General features: G+C 43.4%; 1 protein-coding gene across 2 annotated transcripts in view; it reads right to left on the reverse strand.

Annotated features, from left to right (window-relative positions):
• The window catches only part of LOC121555360 (CSC1-like protein 2), a 116625-nt gene that overhangs the window by 40959 nt on the left and 62819 nt on the right, over nucleotides 1-12847 (reverse strand). For both annotated transcript variants that reach the window (XM_041869193.2, XM_041869192.2), the window contains 4 exons: nucleotides 9672-9752; nucleotides 9014-9137; nucleotides 7296-7429; nucleotides 6596-6733 (listed from right to left, as the gene is read on the reverse strand). In XM_041869193.2, coding sequence (XP_041725127.1) covers nucleotides 6596-6733; nucleotides 7296-7429; nucleotides 9014-9137; nucleotides 9672-9752 — 477 coding nt within the window. The remainder of the gene's footprint in view (nucleotides 1-6595; nucleotides 6734-7295; nucleotides 7430-9013; nucleotides 9138-9671; nucleotides 9753-12847) is intronic.

Genomic DNA, 12847 nt, shown 5'->3' on the forward strand with positions numbered 1-12847 from the left:
CACACCCTTTGTCTGTCTCCAACAAACAGCAGGTTTCACTCTCGCCAAAATCTGTCCAAAAATAAACCCAATGCGTTTGTATGTTCTTATTTTGAACCTAAGCTTGTCGCCTGCCTTCCCACTTTTGGGACAACAACTCCCATTGTTAGGTCATTATGGGGTATTGTGTGTAGATTGATGAGGAAAATGTTTTATTTAATCAATTTTAGAATAAGGCTGTAACGTAACAAAATGTGGAACAAGTCAAGGGGTCTGAATACTTTCCGAATGCACAGATCTCTGGTGTAAATGGGAAGGTGCATCTCCTCATTATATACAGATCTCTGGTGTAAATGGGAAGGTGCATCTCTTCATTATATACAGATCTCTGGTGTAAATGGGAAGGTGCATCTCCTCATTATATACAGATCTCTGGTGTAAATGGGAAGGTGCATCTCCTCATTATATACAGATCTCTGGTGTAAATGGGAAGGTGCATCTCTTCATTATATACAGATCTCGGGTGTAAATGGGAAAGTGCATCTCCTCATTATATACAGATCTCTGGTGTAAATGGGAAGGTGCATCTCTTCATTATATACAGATCTCTGGTGTAAATGGGAAGGTGCATCTCCTCATTATATACAGATCTCTGGTGTAAATGGGAAGGTGCATCTCCTCATTATATACAGATCTCTGGTGTAAATGGGAAGGTGCATCTCCTCATTATATACAGATCTCTGGTGTAAATGGGAAGGAGCATCTCCTCATTATATACAGATCTCTGGTGTAAATGGGAAGGTGCATCTCCTCATTATATACAGATCTCTGGTGTAAATGGGAAGGAGCATCTCTTCACAGACAACATGAGAAGAAGCAGAAATAAACGCTCAGAAATACAAAAAAACTATAAATATATATATATATATTCCTGCAATACAGGCCTTTGGAATATCGCATTAATTTGATATATCACCCAGCACTACTTCACATACAGTGGGGAGAACAAGTATTTGATACACTGCCGATTTTGCAGGTTTTACTACTTACAAAGCATGTAGAGGTCTGTAAATTGTATCATAGGTACACTTCAACTGTGAGAGACGGAATCAAAAATCCAGAAAATCACATTGTATGATTTTTAAGTAATTAATTTGCATTTTATTGCATGACATAAGTATTTGATACATCAGAAAAGCAGAACTTAATATTTGGTACAGAAACCTTTGTTTGCAATTACAGAGATCATAAGTTTCCTGTAGGTCTTGACCAGGTTTGCACACACTGCAGCAGGGATTTTGGCCCACTCCTCCATACAGACCTTCTCCAGATCCTTCAGGTTTCGGGGGCTGTCGCTGGGCAATACGGACTTTCAGCTCCCCTCCAAAGATTTTCTATTGGGTTCAGGGTCTGGAGACTGGCTAGGCCACTCCAGGACCTTGAGATGCTTCTACGGAGCCACTCCTTAGTTGCCCTGGCTGTGTGTTTCGGGTCGTTGTCATCGTCTGTCTGAGGATTTTTACCTGTTTTTTAATCAAATGTTCCTGCTTGCATCAGTTACCTGATGTGGAATAGAGTTACATGTAGTCATGGCTCTATGTAGTACTGTGCACCTCCCATAGTCTGTTCTGGACTTGGGGACTGTGAAGAGACCTCTGGTGGCATGTCTTGTGGGGTATGCATGGGTGTCCGAGCTGTGTGCTAGCAGTTTAAACAAACAGCTCGGTGCATTCAACATGTCAATTCCTCTCACAAATACAGTGCTTCGCAAATGGGTAAAAATAATTTCAATTCATTTCAAGCAGCGTTTGTTACGGAGAGAGCAGAGCAGCAGGGACTTGGTTCTAAACGGGTAGATTAAAACTCCCTCTAGTTTACTCTGCTCTGCCCTACATACTGTTGACTTAATCCATCAAACTAATTAGTGGCAACCAGGAAGGACTCTGGGAGAGGAGGCAGGGCTGGCAGACTGAGGAGTATACCCCTAGGGGCAGGGCTGGGTGTCTGGAAGGGGAGGGGCCAATAAGACCACATTTGTGTCTCTCAACACCATGCAGTGTGAGCACCAAGCCTTGGATAAATAATTACACAAATACAGTGCCTTGTAAAAGTATTCATCCCCCTTGGCGTTTTTCTTATTTTCTTGCATTACAACCTGTAATTTAAATGGATTTTTATTTGGATTTCATGTAATGGACATACACAAAATAGACCAAATTGGTGAAGTGAAATGAAAAAAATAACTTGTTTCAAAAAATTCTAAAACATAAATAACGGAAAAGTGGTGTGTGCATATGTATTCACCCCCTTTGCTATGAAGCCCCTAAATAAGGTCTGGTGCAACCAATTACCTTCAGAAATCACATAATTAATTAAACAGAGTCCACCTGTGTGCAATCTAAGTTTCACATGATCTGAGTATATATATACACACACCTGTTCTGAAAGGCCCCAGAGTCTGCAACACCACTAAGCAATGGGCACCACCAAGCAAGCGGCACCATGAAGACCAAGGAGCTCTCCAAACAGGTCAGGGACAAAGTTGTGGAGAAGTACAGATCAGGGTTGGATTATAAAAAAATATCAGAAACGTTGAACATCCCACGGAGCACCATTAAATCCATTATTAAAAAATGGAAAGAATATGGCACCACAACAAACCTGCCAAGAGAGGGCCGCCCACCAAACCTCACGGACCAGGCAAGGAGGGCATTAATCAGAGAGGCAACAAAGAGACCAAAGATAACCCTGAAGGAGCTGCAAAGCTCCACAGCGGAGATTGGAGTATCTGTCCATAGGACCACTTTAAGCCGTACACTCCACAGAGCTGGGCTTTACGGAAGAGTGGCCAGAAAAAGCCATTGCTTAAAGAAGAAAATAAGCAAACATGTTTGGTGTTCGCCAAAAAGCATGTGGGAGACTCCCCAAACATATGGAAGAAGGTACTCTGGTCAGATGAGACTAAAATTGAGCTTTTTAGCCATCAAGGAAAATGCTATGTCTGGTGCAATCCCAACACCTCTCATCACCCCGAGAACACCATCCCCACAGTGAAGCATGGTGGTGGCAGCATCACGCTGTGGGGATGTTTTTCATCGGCAGGGACTGGGAAACTGATCAGAATTGAAGGAATAATGGATGGCGCTAAATACAGGGAAATTCTTGAGGGAAACCTGTTTCAGTCTTCCAGAGATTTGAGACTGCGAGAGTGGTTCACCTTCCAGCAGGACAATGACACTAAGCATACTGCTAAAGCAACACTTGAGCGGTTTACGGGGAGACATTTATATGTCTTGTAATGGCCTAGTCAAAGCCCAGACCTCAATCCAATTGAGATTCTGTGGTATGACTTAAGGATTGCTGTACACCAGCGGAACCCATCCAACTTGAAGGAGCTGGAACAGTTTTGCCTTGAAGAATGGGCAAAAATTCCAGTGGCTAGACGTGCCAAGCTTATAGCGACATACCCAAAGAGACTTGCAGCTGTAATTGCTGCAAAAGGTGGCTCTACAAAGTATTGACTTTGGGGGGGTGAATAGTTATGCACACTCAAGTTTTCTGTTTTTTTTGTCTTATTTCTTGTTTGTTTCACAATGAAAAATACTTTGCATCTTCAAAGTGGTAGGCATGTTGTGTAAATCAAATGATAAAACCCCCCCAAAAATCCATTTTAGTTCCAGGTTGTAAGGCAACAAAAAACGCCAAGGGGGAATACTTTGCAAGCCACTTTACAAGTAGTAATGAAGTCAATCTCTCCTCCACTTTGAGCCAGGAGAGATTGACATGCATATTATTAATGTTAGCTCTCTGTGTACATCCAAGGGCCAGCCGTGCTTCCCTGTCCCTTTTTGTGGCCCCTGACCACATGACTGAAAAGTAATCCAGGTGCGACAAAACTAGGGCATGTAGGACCTGCCTTGTTGATAGTGCTGTTAAGAAGATAGAGCAGCGCTTTGTTATGGACATACTTCTCCCCATCTTAGCTACTGTTGTATCAATATGCTTTGACCATGACAGTTTACAATCCAGGGTTACTCCAAGCAGTTTAGTCTCCTCAACTTGCTCAATTTCCACATTATTCATTACAAGATTTAGGTGAGGTTTAGGGTTTAGTGAATGATTTGAAATATTTAGGGCTAACTTATTCCTTGCCACCCATTCTGAAACTAACTGCAGCTCTTTGTTAAGTGTTGCAGTCATTTCAGTCGCTGTAGTAGCTGACGTGTATAGTGTTGAGTCATCCGCATACATAGACACTCTGGCTTTACTCAAAGCCAGTGGCATGTCGTTAGTAAAGATTGAAAAGAGTAAGGGGCCTAGAGGCTTCCATTAAAGTGTTATTTTAGACAAGTAACTCTTTGTCCACAATATAGCAGGGGGTGTAAAGCCATAACACATATGTTTTTCCAGCAGCAGACTATGATCAATAATGTCAAAAGCCGCACTGAAGTCTAACAAAACAGTCCCCACAATCTTTTTATCATACATTTCTCTCAGCCAATCATCAGTAATTTGTGTAAGTGCTGTGCTTGTTGAATGTCCTTCCCTATAAGCATGCTGAAAGTCTGTTGTCAATTTGTTTACTGTAAAATAGCATTGAATCTGGTCAAATAACCATTTTTCCCAAAAGTTTACTAAGGGTTGGTAACAGGCTAATTGGTCGGCTGTTTGAGCCAGTAAAGGGGGCTTTACTATTCTTAGGTAGCGGAATTACTTTTGCTTCCCTCCAAGTCTGGGGGAACACACTTTCTAGTAGGCTTAAATCGAAGATATGGCAAATAGGAGTGGCAATATCGTCCGCTATTATCCTCAGTAATTTTCCATCCAATTTGTCAGACCCCGGTGGCTTGTCATTGTTGATAGACAACAGTCATTTTCTCACCTCTTCCACACTCACTTTACGGAATTCAAAATTACAACGTTTGCCTTTCATAATTTGGTCAGATATACTTGGATGTGTCGTGTCAGCGTTTGTTGCTGGCATGTCATGCCTAAGTTTGCTAATCTTGCCAATGAAAACATAATTAAAGTAGTTGGCAATATCAGTTGGTTTTGTGATGAATGAGCCATCTGATTCAATGAATGATGGAGCGGAGTTTGCCTTTTTTCCCAACATTTCATTTAAGATGCTCCAACGCTTTTAACTATCATTCTTTATGTCATTTATCCTTGTTTCATAGTATAGTTTCTTCTTCTTTTTATTCAGTTTAGTCACATGATTTCTCAATTTGCAATACGTTTGCCAATCGACAATTTTTCAATTTCTCATCAATCCACTGGGATTTAACCGTTTTTACAGTGATTTTCTTAATGGGTGCATGCTTATTAGTAACTGGAATAAGCAATTTCATAAATGTGTCAAGTGCAGTGTCTGTTTGCTCCTCATTACACAACATGGACCAACATATATTCTTTACATCAACAACATTGGAATCACTACAAAACGTATTGTATGACCTCTTATACACAATATTAGGCCCAGCCTTTGGAACTTTGGTTTTCCTAGATATGGCTACTATATTGTGATCACTACATCCAATGGATTTGGATACTGCTTTCAAACAAATTTCTGCAGCATTAGTAAAGATATGATCAAAACATGTTGATGATTTTCTTCCTGTACTGTTTGTAACCACCCTGGTAGGTTGACTGATAACCTGAACCAGGTTGCAGGCCCTGGTTACAGTTTGAAGCTTTTTCTTGAGTGGGCAGCCTGATGAAAGCCAGTCAATATTTAAATCACCCAGAATATATACCGCTCTGTTGATACATTATCAAGCATTTCACACGTTATCCAGATACTGACTGTTAGCACTTGGTGGTCTATAGCAACTTCCCACCAGAATTGGCTTTAGGTGAGGCAGATGAACCTGTAGCCATATTACTTCAACAGTATTTAACATGAGATCCTCTCTAAGCTTTACAGGAATGGGGTTTTGAATATAAATGGCAACACCTCCACCTTTGGCATTTCTGTCTTTTCTGTAGATGTTATAACCATGTATTGCTACCACTGTATTATCAAAGGTATTATCTGAGTGAGTTTCAGAGATTGTCAGAATATGAATGTCCTCTGTTACTAGCAAATAATTGATTTCATGAACCTTGTTTCTTAAGCTACATAGGTTAACGTGGGCCATTTGTAGCACTTTTCTGGGATGCTTGATTGTTTTCATTGCTTTACTGGGAAGCTTAGCAGAGGTAGACATGCTCAGGTTATTTTTATTAGTGCAGGGTGAGCTGCACACAGTGGACTTCCTCCTAGGGCACACCGGCTCAGTGCTAACAGTATTACTCTGGTTCATATGCACATGATTACTGCATACAATGGCTGTAGGATCAGCAGAGGCATACAGGGCAGTGAGAGGGACATAAATTAGGTTACTTACATTGTGTCTTCCAACGCCACTGGTATAATGTACATTTACTGAAGAATTATGATGACTCAGCGACACAATGGTAGGGATTCAATGAGCTGGGCTTGGGTCATTTTTAAGTCATTGTCTCAACGCAGCCTTATAACGATGTGAAAGGAAAATGATTTGGGTGGATCCCATCCTCTGTGTGTGTGTGTGTGTGTGTGTGTGTGTGTGTGTGTGTGTGTGTGTGTCCTCACCAGTAAACGTTCTGTGGGTCTGGTGCATAGCCAACAGTCCAGGAGTGTGTGTGAAGGTGCTGGCTGAAGGCAGAAGACTTGGGTTCCCTCCGACAGTGGCAGCCCTGACACTTACATGCATTGTAGTCCTTCAGGATACTGAACAGGGAAACATTTAGAAAGATATGACTTGATTTACGGTTACCAATGCACAAAAAGACAAACCTTGATTTCCAGCTTTTTCTCATTCATTCCAATAGCAGAGTGATGAACGAGACTTGGAAGAATGGGAATTAGAGACTACAAAAACACTACCATTCCCACTTAACATTCCAACTAACACTACCATTCCCACTTAACATTCCAACTAACACTACCATTCCCACTTAACATTCCAACTAACACTACCATTCCCACTTAACATTCCAACTAACACTACCATTCCCACTTAACATTCCAACTAACACTACCATTCCCACTTAACAATCCAACTAACACTACCATTCCCACTTAACATTCCAACTAACACTACCATTCTCACTTAACATTCCAACTAACACTACCATTCCCACTTAACATTCCAACTAACACTACCATTCCCACTTAACATTCCAATTTATACAATCTCATTCCTTTTATTTCCATCACACATTCACACACAATATATATATATACACCTATACTGCCTCACTCTCTCACTGACACAAACACTCTCTCTCACATGGCGGTCATGGCTTCGTTCTGGAAGGTAACGAAGGCCATTCCTAGTGGTTTACTGTTGACCTTCTCTTTCTCCTTCCTGTACTCCTCCTTCAGCTTGGACTCCAGCTTGGTGTAGTAACTCACTGCTTCCTCCTGTAGGAGAGAGATGGTTAGTTAGGGGGCTTCCAGCTTGTAGTAACTCACTGCTTCCTCCTGTAGGAGAGAGATGGTTAGTTAGGGGGCTTCCAGCTTGGTGTAGTAACTCACTGCCTCCTCCTGTAGGAGAGAGATGGTTAGTTAGGGGGCTTCCAGCTTGGTGTAGTAACTCACTGCCTCCTCCTGTAGGAGAGAGATGGTTAGTTAGGGGGCTTCCAGCTTGGGATAGTAACTCACCTCCTGTACAGTACATTCATTAAAAGGTGGTAGCTCCGTCTTGCCCTGATAGGCCAGGTTGAATTGTTGCGATATTCTGGACACCTATACTAGACCTCTGGGTTATGGGCTAGGGGTTGGACACCTAACTAGACCTCTGGGTTATGGGATAGGGGTTGGACACCTATCCTAGACCTCTGGGTTATGGGCTAGGGGTTGGACACCTATCATAGACCTCTGGGTTATGGGATAGGGGTTGGACACCTATCATAGACTTCTGGGTTATGGGCTAGGGGTTGGACACCTATCATAGACCTCTGGGTTATGGGCTAGGGGTTGGACACCTAACATAGACCTCTGGGTTATGGGATAGGGGTTGGACACTTATCATAGACCTCTGGGTTATGGGCTAGGGGTTGGACACTTATCATAGACCTCTGGGTTATGGGCTAGGGGTTGGACACCTATCCTAGACCTCTGGGTTATGGGCTAGGGGTTGGACACCTAACTAGACCTCTGGGTTAGGGCTAGGGGTTGGACACTTATCATAGACCTCTGGGTTATGGGCTAGGGGTTGGACACCTATCATAGACCTCTGGGTTATGGGCTAGGGGTTGGACACCTATCCTAGACCTCTGGGTTATGGGCTAGGGGTTGGACACCTAACATAGACCTCTGGGTTATGGGCTAGGGGTTGGACACTTATCATAGACCTCTGGGTTATGGGCTAGGGGTTGGACACCTATCCTAGACCTCTGGGTTATGGGCTAGGGGTTGGACACCTAACTAGACCTCTGGGTTATGGGCTAGGGGTTGGACACCTATCCTAGACCTCTGGGTTATGGGCTAGGGGTTGGACACCTAACTAGACCTCTGGGTTATGGGCTAGGGGTTGGACACCTATCCTAGACCTCTGGGTTATGGGATAGGGGTTGGACACCTAACTAGACCTCTGGGTTATGGGCTAGGGGTTGGACACCTATCATAGACCTCTGGGTTATGGGATAGGGGTTGGACACCTATCATAGACCTCTGGGTTATGGGATAGGGGTTGGACACCTATACTAGACCTCTGGGTTATGGGCTAGGGGTTGGACACCTATCCTAGACCTCTGGGTTATGGGCTAGGGGTTGGACACCTATCCTAGACCTCTGGGTTATGGGCTAGGGGTTGGACACCTATCATAGACCTCTGGGTTATGGGCTAGGGGTTGGACACCTATCATAGACCTCTGGGTTATGGGCTAGGGGTTGGACACCTATCCTAGACCTCTGGGTTAGGGCTAGGGGTTGGACACTTATCGTAGACTCTCAGATCTAGGGGGCATGTCTCTGGTATGATTTGGGATGCAGGGCTGGTCTCACCTGCTCACAGCCCTTGATGATACAGCAACAGAGATGTCCACAGGGTTTGGGGTTTATCATGGTGGGGATGTGCTCCTTGGACTTCAGGTCTGTAAAGAACTTCTTGCTACGCTCGGTCTTCTTCCTGTTTACAGAACACATGACCACATCACATGACAGCACGCATGCTCATATCACATGACCAAATACACAGATCACTGGACAAATGAGTATTGCTCAAAAGAGATCTCATCTTGGCATCTGTGACATCATGGCATCTGTGACATCATGGGCAGCGCCGTTCAGGCCATCTCCATTTTAAAGTAGTCCAATTTTGTATTCTTTTTTTGGTTGAAAAAAGCTGAACGCTAATATTGCTGATTTACAGCCACCTGCAGTGTTGGAGTCCTGAACCACATCTTGCGTTTCACTCATTTATTGTGGCCACTAGATGGCGGTGATATAGCTTAAAGCTATTTACAAACCGTAGTACACAATTTGAAAAAAAAAGGACATCTGATCATTGGCTGATCGCTCCCAACCCCTAGGAATCCCCGCCCAGTTGACTACTTTAAAATGGTGGAAGCCCTCAATGTCCACGCAAAAAAACAGGTTATATCCAAGTTGAGTCCTATGTTGTTGCTACAGACAATGACAGTCAAGCAGAGGAACTACTTACCTTTCTGAGTTGAGGGACATCAGCTTGGCCACATCGTAACAGATACGGGCCTCTAGAACACAGCAGTTTTCATAGGCCTGTCTGTATGGAGAGAGAGACAGATGGAGAGAGAGAGACAGATGGAGAGAGAGAGAGACAGATGGAGAGAGAGAGACAGATGGAGAGAGAGAGACAGATGGAGAGAGAGAGACAGATGGAGAGAGAGAGACAGATGGAGAGAGAGAGACAGATGGAGAGAGAGAGAGACAGATGGAGAGAGAGAGAGACAGATGGAGAGAGAGAGACAGATGGAGAGAGAGAGACAGATGGAGAGAGAGAGACAGATGGAGAGAGAGAGAGATGGAGAGAGAGAGACAGATGGAGAGAGAGACAGATGGAGAGAGAGAGACAGATGGAGAGAGAGACAGATGGAGAGAGAGAGACAGATGGAGAGAGAGAGACAGATGGAGAGAGAGACAGATGGAGAGAGAGACAGATGGCGAGACAAGAGATGGATTCAAGTTATGGACACGGAGCAATCTGTATGTACAAGCCTACAGTAGGTCCTTCAACCCATCGCTGGCTAAAGTCGCTCTGAAGTCTCTGTATTATAACATATGCCAATTAGCAGACGCTTTTATTCAAAGCAACTTAATCATGCGTGAATTTGTTTTTTTCTCCATATGGGTTGCCCTAGCGGGAATTGAACCCACGACCCTTGACGTCGCCAGCACCATGCTCTACCGACCGAGGCACACGTGTATCACAGTCATAGAAATAGAATGACTAGAACGGGGAAAAGGCTCCTCAGACCACGGCATTTAGAGAGTACGCTAGAAGGTACTGGGCCACCCATCACAGAATGATAAAGGTCAACTCCACCACTGGGCCACCCCATCACAGAATGATAAAGGTCAACTCCACCACTGGGCCACCCATCACAGAATGATAAAGGTCAACTCCACCACAGAATGATAAAGGTCAACTCCACCACTGGGCCACCCCATCACAGAATGATAAAGGTCAACTCCACCACTGGGCCACCCATCACAGAATGATAAAGGTCAACTCCACCACTGGGCCACCCATCACAGAATGATAAAGGTCAACTCCACCACTTTACAACCTCATTTTCATTATCTCCAGCACAATAACAGTGTCAACATGTGTGAAAACGTCGCATTTCTATGTTTTTGTAGAATAAAACAAAGTTAAAAAGCTCTACCTGATGAGATTCGCAGTGAAGTGGGGAGAGCCAGAAAAAAAAACCTGCCTTTGGGCAAGAAACTTGTTGCTGGTTTTTGAAAAACCACAGTTTTGTACATTTAATCCTACCCTGTGATGTCACAGAGAAGCATATTTTTAGGACCTTTCTCCTGATCGTTTAACCACAGAGACGTGCTGTTTTCATACCCAGACACTGGTGTGGTGCTCATCAAAACACTCAATAGGATGAATTACATTGATATCCTGGCCTAAGGTGTCACATGTCACATGTCTCTCTCTCTCTCTCTCTCTCTCTCTCTCTCTCTCTCTCTCTCTCTCTCTCTCTCTCTCTCTCTCTCTGCTCAATCTCTCTCTCTCTCTCTCTCTGTCGCTCTCTCTCTCTCTCTCTCTCTCTCTCTCTCTCTCTCTCTCTCTCTCTCTGCTCTCTCTCTCTCTCTCTCTCTCTCTCTCTCTCAATTCAATTCAATTTGCTTTATTGGCATGACGTAACAATGTACATATTGCCAAAGCTTGTTTACAATGTAAAAAATGAGAATCAAAATTGTCAACGGGACAACAGTAACAACAATAACCAAGGGTCAAAATAACCATACATTCAACAATAACAATAAATATACAGTAAAGGACATGTGCAGGTTGATTGGTCTGTCAGACACTGTCCCCTCAACTTATGGCAGGCAGCAAATGTAGTAGCGCTGCCAACCCCACAGCTCTCTGCGTCCTCCCCCAACAGGACGGGTAGCCTATCCCTCATCAGAGAGGTCTTTGAAACCTTGAATAAGAGTTTCAAATTTGGGGAAATGACACTCTCTAATTGTTTTATATTTTTGACATTTTGTCAGGAAATGCAGCTCCGTCTCAGGTTCTGCTATTGTGCAGTGGTTGCACAGCCTTTCCTCTACAGGGAGCCAGGTTTTCCTGTGTCTACCCTTCAATGGCAGGCTGTGCTCACTGAGCCTGTACTTTGTCAAGGTTTTTCTAAAGTTTTGATCAGTAACCATGGTCAAATATTTAGCCACGGTGTACTTTTCGATTTAGGGCCAGATAGCACTGCATTTTGCTCTGTGCTTGTGCTTGTGTTTCCCAATAAGCAATATAGTTTTGTTTTGACTGTGTTGTAATTTGGTTTATCCTGATTGATTGGATGTTCTGGTCCTGAGGCTTCAGTGTGTTAGTAGAACAGGTTTGTGAACTCAGCCCCAGGACCAGCTGGATGAGGGGACTCTTTTTCTTTGTTCAGCTCTTGGTATTGCAGGGCTTGGTAATGATATGAGAGGGGGGTCACTGTATTTTAGATGTTTCCAAAACTTAATTGCTCTTTTTTGAGTTTTTATTATTAGTGGGTATTTGCCCTAATTCTGCCCTGCATGCATTGTTTGTAGTTTTCCTCTGGACATGTAGGGAGAATCTTACAGAACTCTGCATGCAGGGTTTCAATGGGATGTTTGTCCCATTTGATGAAATCTTGTTTTTGCAAGTGGACCCCACACCTCGCTGCCATAAAGTGCAATTGGTTCAATGACATATTCAATTAGTTTTAGCCAAATTTTAATAGGTATTTCAATTTGAATTTGCTTTTTTAATTGCGTAGAATGCCCTGCGTGCTTTCTCTCTCAGTTCATTCACTGCTTCATTAAGGTGTCCAGTTGAGCTTATTTTTAAGCCTAAGTAATTGTAGTGTGTGCAGTGCTCTATATATTTTGTACCAATTGAGAACTTTGGTCTAATTCCCTGAGATCTGGATCTTCTCTGGAAAATCATTATTTTAGTCTTTTTGGGGTTTACTGTCAGGGCCCAGGTCTGGCAGTACTGCTCTAGCAGGTCCAGGCTCTGCTGTAGGCCATGTGCTGTGGGTGACAGCAGGCATAGGTCATCGACGAAGAGTAGGCATTTAACCTCTGAATTATGGAGACTAACACCAGGGGCTGAGGATTTTTCTAGAATAGTGGCCAATTCGTTGATGTAAATAT

Source organism: Coregonus clupeaformis, unplaced genomic scaffold (genome assembly GCF_020615455.1).
Source record: "Coregonus clupeaformis isolate EN_2021a unplaced genomic scaffold, ASM2061545v1 scaf0368, whole genome shotgun sequence".
In the NCBI taxonomy this organism is placed as follows: domain Eukaryota; kingdom Metazoa; phylum Chordata; class Actinopteri; order Salmoniformes; family Salmonidae; genus Coregonus; species Coregonus clupeaformis.